Here is a 13,793-nt window from a genome sequence, read left to right on the forward strand (position 1 = left end):
GAAGGGAAGGGAAGGGTGGGAGGAAGGGAAGGGAAGAAGGGGAAAGGAAGAGGGGGCTAAGGAAGGAACAAAGGGGAGGGGAGGGAGGGAGGAGAAAAGAGGGGAGGGAGGAAAGGAGGGAGGAAGGGAGGGAAGGAAGGAAGGAACAAAGAAATAAAAGGGAAGGGTGGGAGGAAGGGAAGGGAAGAAGGAGAAAGGAAGAGGTGGCAAAGGAAGGAAGGGAGAAAAGGGGAGGGGAGGGGAGGGAGGGAGGAGGAAGGAAGGAAGGAGGAAAGGAGAGAGGGGAGGGAGGGAGGGAGGGAAGGAAGGAAGAAAAGGGAAGGAAGAAGGGAGTGAGGAAGGGAAGAAGGAAGGAGGGAGGGAAGGAAGGAAGGAATAAGGGGAGAAAGGAAGAAAAGGGGGAAGGAAGGAAGGAAGGAAGGAAGGAAGGAAGGAAGGAAGGAAGGAAGGAAGGAAGGAAGGAAGGAAGGAAAGAAAGGAGACAAACATAGGGCTGGCCCTTCCCTTCCCTTCCCTTTTCTTCCTTTATTCCTTCCTTCCCTCCCTCCCTCTTCCTTCCTCCTTCTTCCCTTCCCTCCCTCCCTCCCTCCTTCCCCTCCCTTCCCTCCCTCCCTATAGGAATGACCTTGGGGCAGGAGGCGAAGAGAGGCTGCTTAGGGGTCAGAGGAAGAAACGTAGGAACCCCCCCCTCACCGATCAGGCTGCAGGCCCAGGAGGCAGGGGGCTCGCACCTTCCGACTGGCAAGCTTCCCTTAACGTCGCCTGACAATAAACTGGAACGCGCTCATTCTGGTTGTGTGGCCCGTCTGGTTTACCCAGCAGGGCTGACAGCCCTTCTGATCCACCGGACGGAGCCAGCCAGGCACAGACCTCTTTGGCATGTTTTTTTTGGGGGTGGGGGGGCAGAGAACTGGGCCCTCCCTGCAACCTCTGAGGCCCTGGGCGGAGGCAGGGTGGAGAACGCCCACCCATCGCCGGCCTGATTTGCAAAAGGTCCTACGTTGGTTTCATCCCAAGAGCTAGACGCAGGGGTCTTCAAACTTGGCCCTTTGATGACTTGTGGACTTCAACTCCCAGAATTCCTCAGCCAGCGTGCCTGGCTGAGGAATTCTGGGAGTTGAAGTCCACAAGTCATAAAAGGGCCAAGTTTGAAGATCCCAAGAGCTAGAGATTCGCTTTGTGGGCGGCTTAAAACTCCGCGCAAATCCTGGGGCCAGCCTAGAATTCCCGACGGAACCGGCCTTGCCACTTGACTTACCGAGAACCCTCAAGAGCAGAAACTGTAGGCCGAGGGCGAAGGACTTGTCTTGTCTCTTGACGCTCCTGAAACCCCGAAGAAAAGGATTTGGGTTGGGAACAAATACTCTGGCTCTCCGGGGGCGCCACTTTGAGGATCCCCGGCGGTTTTACACACGCTTTGCGGTGGCTTCTCTGCACGAGGAGAGTGTGGGACTCAGAAGAGTTGGGAATGTTTTGGAGAACGCCATGCCTCTCGTCTCAAGGCTGCTTCTTCCAAAGGCAGCGGGACTGTTTTTTCCTTGAGGAGGAGGAGGAGGAGGAGGGAAAAGAGAAAGAAGAAGGAAGAGGAGGAGGAAGAGGAGGAGGAGGAGAAGGAGGAGGAGGAGAAGGAGGAGGAGAAGGAGAAAGAGGAAGAACAAGGAAGAACAAAGGGAAGAAAGGAAGAAGAAGGAGAAGGAGAAGGAGAAGAAGGAGGGGAACGAGGAGGAGAAGGAAGAAGAAAGTGGAGGAGGAAGAAGAAGGAAGAACAAAGGGAAGAGAAGAAGAAGAAGAAGAAGAAGAGGAGGAGGAGGAGGAGGAGGAGGAAAAAGAGAAAGAAGAAGGAAGAGGAGGAGGAGGAGAAGAAGGAGGAGGAGGAGGAGAAGGAGAAAGAGCAAATACAAGGAAGAACAAAGGGAAGAAAGGAAAAAGAAGGACAAGGAGAAGGAGGAGGAGAAGGAGAAGGAGGAGGAATAAGAAAGTGGAGGAGGAAGAAGAAGAAAGAACTAAGGGAAGAAAAGAAGAAGAAGAAGAAGAAGAAGAAGAAGAAGAAGAAGAAGAAGAAGAAGAAGAAGAAGAAGAAGAAGAAGAAGAGGAAGAAAAGGAGAAGAAGAAGAAGAAGAAGAAGAAGAAGAAGAAGAAGAAGAAGAAGAAGAAGAAGAAGAAGAAGAAGAAGAAGAAGAAGAAGAAGAAGAACAGGAAGAAAAGGAGAAGAAGAAGAAGAGGAAGAGGAAGAAAAGAAGAAGGAGAAGGAGAAGAAGAAGAAGAAGGAGAAGGAGAAGGAGAAGGAGAAGGAGAAGGAGAAGGAGAAGAAGAAGAAGAAGAAGAAGAAGAAGAAGAAGAAGAAGAAGAAGAAGAAGAAGAAGAAGAAGAAGAAGAAGAAGAAGAAGAAGAAGAAGAAGAAGAAGAAGAAGAAGAAGAAGAAGAAGTTGTTTCACTTCACATCCGAGAAGCTTCATCAGTTGGACTTGATGGCGGTCGATGGTGACCGGATGGTTCATCATCACAACTGATGAAGCTTCTTGGATGAGAAACTCCTCCTCCTCCTCCTCCTCCTCCTCCTTCTTTCTTCTTCTCTTCTTCACTTTCTTCCTCCTCCTCCTTCCTCTTCAAGAGTCCAGCTGCCACTTTAGAAAAGCATCTTTGAGGCAACTTGGAGCTGGAGGACTGAGACTCCCCACGGACATCCATCCGTTCTTCTTGATTTCTGCCAAATCAAACCTTTGGGGGACACCTCATGGCTGGAAGGGAGTCCAGGCCTTTGCGATGGGGATCCCTCCCCACTTCCTGCCACCGATCATCCTCAGCTATTAACCCACCAACGTCTCAGGGCAGTCTATCAAGTATTTGGGGCCCTTTGGGGGACGGTTGTCCACAACGCTTCCTATTTTAATGAGACCATGATGAGAATGATGCCATGACCAAGGGTGTGAGTCTTGCCTTGGGCATGAAAGCCGGCTGGGTGACTTTGGGCCAATCACCAGGAGACGGTGAGTTCTAGTCCCGCCTTAGGCATGGAAGCGGATGGGTGACCTTGGGCCAATCACCAGGAGACAGTGAGTTCTAGTCCCGCCTTAGGCATGGAAGCGGATGAGTGACTTTGGGCCAATCACCAGGAGACGGTGAGTTCTAGTCCCACCTTAGGCATGGAAGCGGATGGGTGACTTTGGGCCAATCACCAGGAGACGGTGAGTTCTAGTCCCGCCTTAGGCATGAAAGCCGGCTGGGTGACTTTGGGCCAATCACCAGGAGACGGTGAGTTCTAGTTCCGCCTTAGGAATGAAAGCCAGCTGGGTGACTTTGGGCCAATCACCAGGAGGCAGTGAGTTCTAGTCCCGCTTCAGACAGGAAAGCCAGCTTGGAAACTTTGGGCCAATCACCAGGAGTTGGTGAGTTCCAGTCCCACCTTAGGCATGGAAGCGGATGGGTGACGTTGGGCCAATCACCAGGAGACGGTGAGTTCTAGTCCCGCCTTAGGCACGAAAGCCGGCTGGGTGACGTTGGGCCAGTCTCTCAGCCCAACCCACCTCGCTGGGTGGTTGTTGTGAGGAAACGAGGAGGAAGGTGCGCGGGCTAAGTTCGCTGCCTGGAATTATTTGCAAAAATAATCAAGGCTGGACACCGATAAGCAAATGAACCGAGGCCGCCTTGCTTGGCTTCTTGGGCTACCTGAGGACGAGGACGAAGGCTGGCGTGTGGGAGAGGCTGGCTAAGAATCCAGATATGGCCGCAATCAAAATGAAGGGCAGCAGGAAGTGTCTACAGGAAGAGCTACAGTGGCCGGGCGTAGCGTACCCGATGGCACCATTGAGGATGACGCAGTTGCATTCGGTGTAATTCTGAACGGAGGAGGAGGAGGACAAGGTCAGGAAAGAACAACAGAATAGTGGAATGACACAGTTGGAAGGGGACTTGGAGGTCCTCTAGTCCAACCCACTGCTCAAGCCGGAGACCCTATACCCAGGGTAGGCAACCTAGGCTCTTTTATGACTCGGGGACTTCAACTCCCAGAATTCCTGAGCCAGCCGTGCTGAGGGGAAAGGGAGAGGTTTCCAAGCTGAGCCATGCTGGCTGAGGAATTCTGGGAGTTGAAGTCCACCAGTCACGAAGGGGCCAAAGTTTCCTCCATCCTGGCTCAGGAATTCTGGGAGTTGAAGTCCATGAGTCATGAAGGGGCCGTAGTTCCCCCATGCTGGCTCAGGAATTCTGGGAGTTGAAGTCCACAAGTCATGAAGGGGCCATAGTTCCCCCATGCTGGCTCAGGAATTCTGGGAGTTGAAGTCCACAAGTCATGAAGGGGCCATAGTTCCCCCATGCTGGCTCAGGAATTCTGGGAGTTGAAGTCCACAAGTCATGAAGGGGCCATAGTTCCCCCATGCTGGCTGAGGAATTCTGGGAGTTGAAGTCCACAAGTCATGAAGGGGCCATAGTTCCCCCATGCTGGCTCAGGAATTCTGGGAGTTGAAGTCCACAAGTCATGAAGGGGCCATAGTTCCCCCATGCTGGCTCAGGAATTCTGGGAGTTGAAGTCCACGAGTCATGAAGGGGCCATAGTTCCCCCATGTTGGCTCAGGAATTCTGGGAGTTGAAGTCCACCAGTCACGAAGGGGCCAAAGTTTCCTCCATCTTGGCTCAGGAATTCTGGGAGTTGAAGTCCATGAGTCATGAAGGGGCCGTAGTTCCCCCATGCTGGCTCAGGAATTCTGGGAGTTGAAGTCCACAAGTCATGAAGGGGCCATAGTTCCCCCATGCTGGCTCAGGAATTCTGGGAGTTGAAGTCCACAAGTCATGAAGGGGCCATAGTTCCCCCATGCTGGCTCAGGAATTCTGGGAGTTGAAGTCCACAAGTCATGAAGGGGCCATAGTTCCCCCATGCTGGCTGAGGAATTCTGGGAGTTGAAGTCCACAAGTCATGAAGGGGCCATAGTTCCCCCATGCTGGCTCAGGAATTCTGGGAGTTGAAGTCCACAAGTCATGAAGGGGCCATAGTTCCCCCATGCTGGCTCAGGAATTCTGGGAGTTGAAGTCCACGAGTCATGAAGGGGCCATAGTTCCCCCATGCTGGCTGAGGAATTCTGGGACTTGAAGTCCACCAGTCACAAAGGGGCCATAGTTCCCCCATGCTGGCTCAGGAATTATGGGAGTTGAAGTCCACAAGTCATAAAAGAGCCAAGGTTGCCTACCCCTGCCCTATACCATTTTAGACAAATGTTTGTCCTGTCTCTTCTTAAAAACCTCCAGTGTTGGAGCCCCACAAGATTAGATTAGATTAGATTAGATTAGATTAGATTAGATTAGATTAGATTAGATTAGATTAGATTAGATTAGATTAGATTAGATTAGATTAGATTAGATTAGACTAGGACTAGACTAGACTAGACTAGACTAGACTAGATAACCTTTATTGTCATTTTGTACTGTGGGCAGAACGGCACACCTTAAAAATGAAATGTAGTTGCTTGCTCTCAAAATGTACACATACACAACACACATTTAAACATATTATATACAACATAGGTATAGACCTACGCCCTGACATATAAGTAACATAAAAACAACTTCTGGAGACAAGTCCTTCCATTAATTAATTAGGTTGCTTCTCTCCTTGGTTAGTTTCCATCCGTTGCATCTTGTCCTGCCTTGGGGCGCTTTGGAGAATAGCTTGACTCCCTCTTCTTTGGGGCAGCCCCTGAGATACTGCAACCCTGCCATCATGTCCCCCCGTCATCCTTCTCTTCATTAAACAGAATAACAGATTTGGAAGGGACCTTGGAGGTCCTCTAGTCCAACTTCCCACACAAGCAGAAGACCCTATATCGTTTGAGACAAATGGCTGCCCAGTGTCTTCTTAAAAACCTCCAGTGTTGGAGCACCCACCACTTCTGGTGGCCAGCTGTTCCACTGGTTAATTATTCTCACAGTCAGGAAGTTTCTCCTTAGTTCTAGGTCACTTCTCTCCTTGATGAGTTTCCATCTGTTCCTTCTCAGGTGCTTTTGGAGAATAAGTAGACCTCTTCTTAACTGCGGCCGCCCCTCAAGTAGCAGAAGACATCTACCCTGTCCCCATGGATAACCGTCTCCCGGCACTTTTGTTTTTAATGTGTAAATGGCGCCTCAATCGCCCAGGCCAAAAAAATAACTAAAAAGCTTACAATCGTGGCAACTGGACGGAAATGGTTGAAAACCAAGACGTTTCGTTACTCATCCAAGTGACTTCTTCTGCCAAAACGAGGCCCCAAAGCTGCTTTTTCACGAGGCAACTGAGCATCTCCACCGACAGTTCGCAAGGATAATTTTTGGAATTAGGCGAAGAGGTGCAATTCCGTTCATTGACATTTACATTGCATTTCATTTGGGGGAGATATCCCCTGCAGTTGGTATGGCAAGAAGGGCTGCCCCAAAGAAGAGGCAGTCAAGCTATTCTCCAAAGCGCCCGAAGGCAGGACAAGAAGCAACGGATGGGAACTCATCAAGGAGAGAAGCAACCTGGAACTCAGGTGGAATTTCCTGACAGTTAGAACAATTAACCAGTGGAACAACCTGCCACCAGAAGTTGTGGGTGCTCCATCATTGGAGGTTTTTAAGAAGAGACTGGACAGCCGTTTGTCTGAAATGGTATCGAGTTTCCTGCCTGAGCAGGGGGTTGGATTAAATGACCTCCAAGGTCCCTTCCAATTCTGTTATTCTGTTAATTCTGCTCCTTTGGGTATTTATTTTTATTTATTTATTTTATTACATTTATATACCGCCCTTTCCCGAAGGACTCAGGGCGATTTACAGGGTAATTAAAAACCAAGATACAAAAGTTAAAAACAAGTTTAAAAAAATTATATTTGTCCCTGTATAAATAAAACCCCAGTTAAAATAAAATTAATCCTCAGCCTGGGCCAGAGAGCTCGAAGAGCCAGGTCTTCAGGTCCCGGCGGAATGAACGGAGGTCGGATATGTCTTGTTTACTGAAGAAAAAGGACCAGGGTGACATGATAACAGTCTTCCAATATTTGAGGATCTGCCCCAAAGAAGAGGGAGTCAAGCTATTCTCCAAAGCACCCGAAGGCAGGACAAGAAGCAACGGATGGAAACTCATCAAGGAGAGAAGCAACCTGGGACTAAGGAGGAATTTCCTGACAGTCAGGACAATTAACCAGTGGAACAGCTTGCCACCAGAAGCAGCGAATGCTCCAACGCTGGAAGTTTTTAAGAAGAGACTGGACAGCCATTTGTCTGAAATGGTGGAGGGTTTCCTGCCTGAGCAGGGGGTTGGACTAGATGACCTCAAGGTCCCTTCCAACTTTATTATGATGATGATGATGATGATGATGATGATGATGATGACATTGGAAGGTCCTAATTCTTGCTCTACCGACTGCAAGATGTAAATGAATGGAAATGCAATAAAGGTGCATTTCTTTGGTTAATGCCCTTTCCCAAAGGGAAGGGAGGAAGAGGATTCCTACGCACCACGACGGCCTTGGTGATGGGGTTGATGTTGACTTTGGTGCATGCCGCAAAACAAGGGGAGATGTATTCCACGAGGTCCTGCCCGCACACCGGGTTGAAGAAGGAGAGCGAACAGTTGCACTTCAGGTTGCAAGCGGTAATCAGCTGCCAAGCTCCAGAACTACGAAAGGGGGGTGGGGAGAGAATAATTATCAGCCGGTCTGAACTTTTGAGCACCAGCGCATAGCAAATAGGCGGACTTTATTAGCGAATCTCATTATCTTAAAAAACAAAACTTCATTTACTGATTGTCCCAAAGGTGCTATTTTCAAGAGGCAACTGGACTTTCATGTTATTCTTTGAAGGCGTTTCGCCGCTCATCCCGGAAGCTTCCTCAGTTCTTTTTTTTTATTTTATTAAAGAGTTTTACAAAAAAGCTTCCTCAGTTCTGACTGGATGGTGGGGAGTGGAAGGATTTATACTCCTTGCAAAAAACTGGTCATTTGCATCCTTTTTAGAGAGTCGTTGAGGCCACTTGGTGGTTTGTCTGTGTCCTCAGGGTCACCCAAGTGGTGCAAATGGATGGTGTATCTATCTCCATTCTACAACACAATCCTTTCTGCAGTTCCAAGAAGGCTCCACACCCATTTGCACCACTCGGGTGACCCTGAGGACACAGACAAATGTCCAGATGGCCTCAACGACCGTCTAAAAGGATGCAAATGACCAGCTCTCTGCAAGGAGTATAAATCCTTCCATTCCCCACCATCCGGTCAGAGCTGAAGAAGCTTCTTGGATGAGAAGGGAAATGTCTTCAAAGCATAAGAAAGTTCCATGAGGACACAGATAAACCTCCAGATGGCCTCAACGTTTCTCTAAAAGGAATTCTGGGAGTTGAGTCATAAAGGGGCCATGGTTTCCCCATGCTGGCTCAGGAATTCTGGGAGTTGAAGTCCATGAGTCATAAAGGGGCCATGGTTTCCCCATGCTGGCTCAAGAATTCTGGGAGTTGAAGTCCACCAGTCATGAAGGGGCCAAAGTTTCCCCCATGGTGGCTGAGGAATTCTGGGAGTTGAAGTCCACGAGTCATGAAGGGGCCAAAGTTTCCCCCATGGTGGCTGAGGAATTCTGGGAGTTGAAGTCCAGAAGTCATCAAAGGGGCCATTGTTCCCCCAAGCTGGCTGAGGAACTCTGGGAGTTGAAGTCCACAAGTCATCAAGGGGGCCATATTTCCCCCATGCTGGCTGAGGAATTCTGGGAGATGAAGTCCGCAAGTCATCAAGGGGCCATAGTTTCCCCCATGCTGGCTCAGGAATTCTGGGAGTTGAAGTCCACTAGTCACAAAGGGGCCATCATTCCCCACCCCAGCGGTAATCCTCGACTTACATAGATTTGGCTTACGTACCTCCAGTGGGTTCACTTAACAATCACGGCAGAAGAAGGTCGTAATATTGGACAGGACCCCCGTAACAACCGCCTTGCTTAGCAACCAAAGTTTTGGGCTCACAGGCGGTCACGGTGTCGAGAACGACTTGTACAACCACGATCTGAGACGGCTCCCGAGTTAGTGTACCTTCCGGAATAATCCAGCCCGGCGACCCGCTGGGTGGGACACCCCAAGAAGAGAAGGGGGATGTCAAAGAGGACACAGAAGGCCATGCTGATGATGCACAGGACGGTGGCCTGGCGGAGGGAGAAATTGCAGCTCTTCATGATGGCGCCCCCAAGGATGATTCCCAGCATGGCCCCAGGGATGTTGACGGCTCCTGCGGGTTGGAGGAGAGAGAGAGCACAAAGCGAGGGTCAACCTTGCGGTGGCTGGGCTCCCGGTTGGTACTAGGCTGGGAGGTGGGTTGTCGGTTCTGGGGTTCTGGAGGTCCTACCTGGTGGGCTCGGGTCACGTACAGACCGGGCACATCACGACTTAAGCCTGTGAGGGTCCTTGGCACTCTCTCTGAGTTTGGTGTTTTTCTTGCAGACATTTCATAACACAACTAGGTAACGTCATCAGTAGTAGAAGAGAGTGGGGTTTGTGGAGAGGAGGAGGAGGAGGAAGAGGAGGAGGAGGAGAACAGTGGGGTCCTTGGTGCTCTCTGAGTTTGGTAGTTTTTCTTGCAGACATTTCATGACCCAACTAAGTAATGTCATCAGTGATGAGGGTGGAGGTTCGTTCCCTGAGCTTGTGGGTTTCTGAACGTTTTGTTACCAGGCTAGGTAACATCTTCAGACTCCGCTGAAGATGTTACCTAGTCTGGTAATGAAACGCTTGGAAACCAACCCACAAGCTCGGGGAACGAACCTCCACCCTCATCCTACAGCTGAGCTGCAGATATTCACCACAATTGCAAACCCCATGGCTCCTGCAGGAAACTCTACACACAGGTAGTCCTGGACTCACAACATAATGACAAATAATAAACACAAGCAGTGCTGTCAACAGACCCATCAACCCACAACCAGCCTACGAACTCCTCAGAATCCAAGTCAACCACACAGCCAACCAGAGGCAGCACCGGCCTGCAACCATCCCGCGCGATCCCCCACTTCCAGCAGTGGTTCACCTCCCAAGACCCTGACCTTACGTGACCTCCCCGTCACAAGACCCATCAGGAGCCCCTCACTGGTGACTCAGCCCTGATCCATCACAAGACCCCTGACAAGGCCCTCACTCGACACCCCCACACCTGAAGCCCTTATAAACAGAAGGACACAGAAAGTGACATCCCCTTAAACCAGTGATGGCGAACCTTTTAGAGTCTGAGTGCCCAAACTGCAACCCAAAACCCACTTACGCATCGTCGGGTGCCGGGTGGGCATGGCCCATTGGGTGGGCGTGGCTGCAGTGGTAACGGCAGAGTGGGTGGGACTAAAAAGTTCGATCAATCAGTTCCAATTTTGCGAGATTTTTTTTCCCCACAAGAAGTTAAAATTGATTGATTGATTGATTGAAACTGGGGGGGGGGGTTTGCCCACGGCGGCGGAGGCCTAAAGCGAAAAGGTTTTAGAAAACCCAGCTGAAGGCCTAAGAATGGGGTGACGGCGCGTGTGCCCAAAGAGAGGGCTCTGCGTGCCACCTGTGGCACACATGCCACGGGTTCGCCACCATGGCCCTAAGCTCCACTGAAGCAGGTACCTGGCCTTTTAACAAAACATTCGGAAACCAACCCACAAGCAAAGCTGGCTGAGGAATTCTGGGAGTTGAAGTCCACAAGTGATCAAAGGGCCACATTTGAAGACCCCCCCTGGGCAAGGACTTTGGTCTCAGCCCTCAGGCCCTGCGCGGGTCCATCATGGAAAATGTCTGTGGAGGCCACAGGTTAGCTGGTCTGCGTTGGGTGGAGGCACAGACACGGATGAAGCAGTTCGCCCCTTCCATCAGCCGTAACGATGGACTTCTCGGGAGCATGGGAGGAATGCCTTTCTTCAGACCCTGCCACTTGGAGGAAGACCCCCACCTCTCTCCACGTTCACAGTAGGGTAAGCCACTTGTACACGGACAGAGGATAAGCCCTACTCTCTTGTAGCACTGATGATGTTACTTGGTTGGGTAGTGAAATGTCTGCAAGGAAACCACCAAGCTGAGAGAGCACCAAGGAGTCCACAGTCCTTCCTCCTCCTCCTCCTCCTCCTCCTCCTCCTCCTCCTCCTCCTCCTCCTCCTCCTCTTCCAGCACTGATGATGTTCCCTACTTCAGTCATGAAACCTCTGCAAGAAAACCACCAAGCTCAGAGAGCACCAAGGACCCCACAGTTCTCCTCCTCCTCCTCCTCCTCCTCCTCCTCCTCCTCCTCCTCCTCCTCCTCCTCCTCTGCACAAGCCTCACTCTTTTCTAGCCCTGATGACGTTGCCTGGTTTGACCATGAAAGGTATCCAAGAAAAGCACCAAGCTCAGAGAACACCAGGGATCCCACAGTCCTTCCTCCTCCTCCACTCCACACACACACACTCCCTTCTGCCACTGATGATGTTCCCTAGTTGGGTCATGAAAGGTGTGTAAGAAAACCACCCAGCTCAGAGAGCACCAAGGACCCCACAGTCCTTCCCCCCTTCTCCTCCTCCTCCTCCTCCTCCTCCTCCTCCTCCTCCTCCTCTTCTTCTTCTTCTTCTTCTTCTTCTTCTTCTTCTTCTTCTTCTTCTTCTTCTTCTTCTTCTTCTTCTTCTTCTTCTTCTTCTTCTTCCTGCTCCTCCTCCTCCTCCTCCTCCTCCTCCCTGCTAGCCCCACTCACTTCTAGCACTGATAATGTTAGCTACAGTAGTTGGGTCATGAAACGTCTGCAAGAAAACCACCCAGCTCAGAGAACACCAAGGACCCCAGAATCATCCTCCTCCTCCTCCTCCTCCTCCTCCTCTTCCTTCTCCTCGCAAACTCCCCTCCCTTCTACACTGATGATGTGACCCACTTGGGTCATGAAATGTCTGCAAGAAAACAACCCAGCTCAGAGAACATCAAGGACCCCACAGTCCTCCTCCTCCTCCTCCACTCCCCAACCCCCCTCCCTTCTGCCATTGATGATGTTCCCTAGTTGGGTCATTAAACATCTGCCAGAAAACCATCCAGCTCAGAGAGCACCAAGGAGGAGGAGGAAGAGGAGGAGGAGGTCTGTGATGTTCCTGACGCTCTCTGCGTTGGGTGCTTTTCTTGCAGACATTTCACCACTGAACTAGGCAACATCCTCAGTGCAGACTCAGGAGGGAATTTTGCCTCCGCTTCCAAAACGTTGCCCCGCAGGCACCTGGCCCAGCCTGGTGGAACAGCAGTGGGGCTCTCAAACCCGAGGTCCCTTCGTGGGTTTCGGGGAAGGAGGAAGCCACCCTTACCTAGGATCATGTTGGCCACGGATGCCGAGAGAGTGAATTGTTGCTCCAGGAATTTAGCCAGGAAAGTGGACAAGCCTGCGATCATGGCCGAAAGGTTCACCATCGCCAAAACTACCATTACGAAGACCGGGTTCTTGAGATTTCTCAGCAAGACTATTGGGAAGACTGCAAACGCCAGAGGGAAACAAAAGGACGAGATTGCAAAAAGGGGAACGATTGGTACCAAAGACAGGCGCTCCTCGACTGCCAACAGCTCGTTCGGTGACCGTTCAAAGTTACAACAGCACGGGGGGAAAAAAGTAAGTTAGGGCCGTTTACCCCCACACTTGTGACCGTTGCAGCATCCCCACGGCCACATGATCAAATTTCTGATGCTTGGCAACTGACTCGTATTTATGATGGCCGCCGTGTCCCGGACGTTGTTCTGTTCCAGCCTACGGCCAGCCCTGTTTGTGTGTCAGGGACAACCCCTTTTTCCTTTTAACGATCAATAGGCTGGGGAAAAACCCAACCCAAATTTATTTACAGTTCCAAATAATAAAGTCTTTCAAACAAAAAAGCAGCAGAATATTTTCTTCAAGCCAAAATACACGATTCAAAACATCCAACAAGAGTTAAACAGAAGTAGCCAGAACAGACCAGGATTCTCTTTGAATGTCTCTGAACGGTTGCCTTCAGCAACCAGCCCTGCCCACACCTTCCCCTTTTATTATCTGTCCCAAGGTGTGGCTTCTCACTGCCTTCTCCTCCTCTCACTGAGTTGCCTCATTGATTTTCTCCGCTCTGCTCGGCTGGATTGCCTTCTGCTTCTAGCGTCTCTGAACAGATTCAGCTGTGACTCCTCTGAGTCCGACCCCTTCTCCTCACCCAGCTGAGCCTCGTGAGGAATATGACTGGAGGGGCCAGGCTGAGAGTCCTGCAGTGCATCAGACCCTCCCTCCAACACCAAAGGCTCTCCAAACCCCTCCTCCTCCTCCTCCTCAGATTCCTCAGACTCAGCTGCTGGGAGCACAGGCTGACACTGAATCACAACACAACGGCACTGGAAAAAAAGTAAGTTAGGGCCGTTTCCCCCCCCACTTGTGACCGTTGCACCACCCCACAGTCGCGTGACCAAAATTCTGATGCTTGGCAACTGACTTGTATTTATGATGGCCGCCGTGTTTTGGACGTTCACTTGGAGGTTTAACTGTGTCCTCAGGGTCACCTGAGTAGTGCAAATGGGTGTGGAGCCTTCTTGGCTGCTGGATGTTCTCCGCCCTGGGTCCCTTCACTGTGGAAGGCCCTGAGGACACAGATAAACCTCCAGGTGGCCTCAATGACTCTCTAAAAAGAATGCAAATGACCGGCTGTCTACGAGGAGTATAAATCCTCCCATTCCTCACCATGCAGTCAGAGCGGATGGTGAAGACGGGAAGCGAAATGTCTCCAAAGAAAAACAAGAAAGTCCAGTTCGTCTCCTGAAAAAGCACCCTTGGGTATTTCCTTGAAGACGTTCCGCTTCTCATCCTAGAAGCTTCCTCAGCTCTGACTGGATG

The 13,793-nt window shown here is 50.8% G+C and overlaps 1 protein-coding gene across 1 annotated transcript in view; it reads right to left on the minus strand.

The window, feature by feature from the left end:
- Positions 1–13,793, minus strand: part of SLCO2B1 (solute carrier organic anion transporter family member 2B1) — a gene marked incomplete at both ends in the record, with an annotated part of 78,089 nt that overhangs the window by 8,325 nt on the left and 55,971 nt on the right. The window contains 5 exons of the mRNA XM_083362519.1: positions 1,259–1,323; positions 3,667–3,836; positions 7,459–7,618; positions 9,011–9,203; positions 12,256–12,420. Of these exons, the coding sequence (XP_083218645.1) occupies positions 1,259–1,323; positions 3,667–3,836; positions 7,459–7,618; positions 9,011–9,203; positions 12,256–12,420 (753 nt within the window). The remainder of the gene's footprint in view (positions 1–1,258; positions 1,324–3,666; positions 3,837–7,458; positions 7,619–9,010; positions 9,204–12,255; positions 12,421–13,793) is intronic.

This window comes from Vipera ursinii (assembly GCF_947247035.1).
Source record: "Vipera ursinii genome assembly, chromosome: 4".
Lineage (NCBI taxonomy): Eukaryota > Metazoa > Chordata > Lepidosauria > Squamata > Viperidae > Vipera > Vipera ursinii.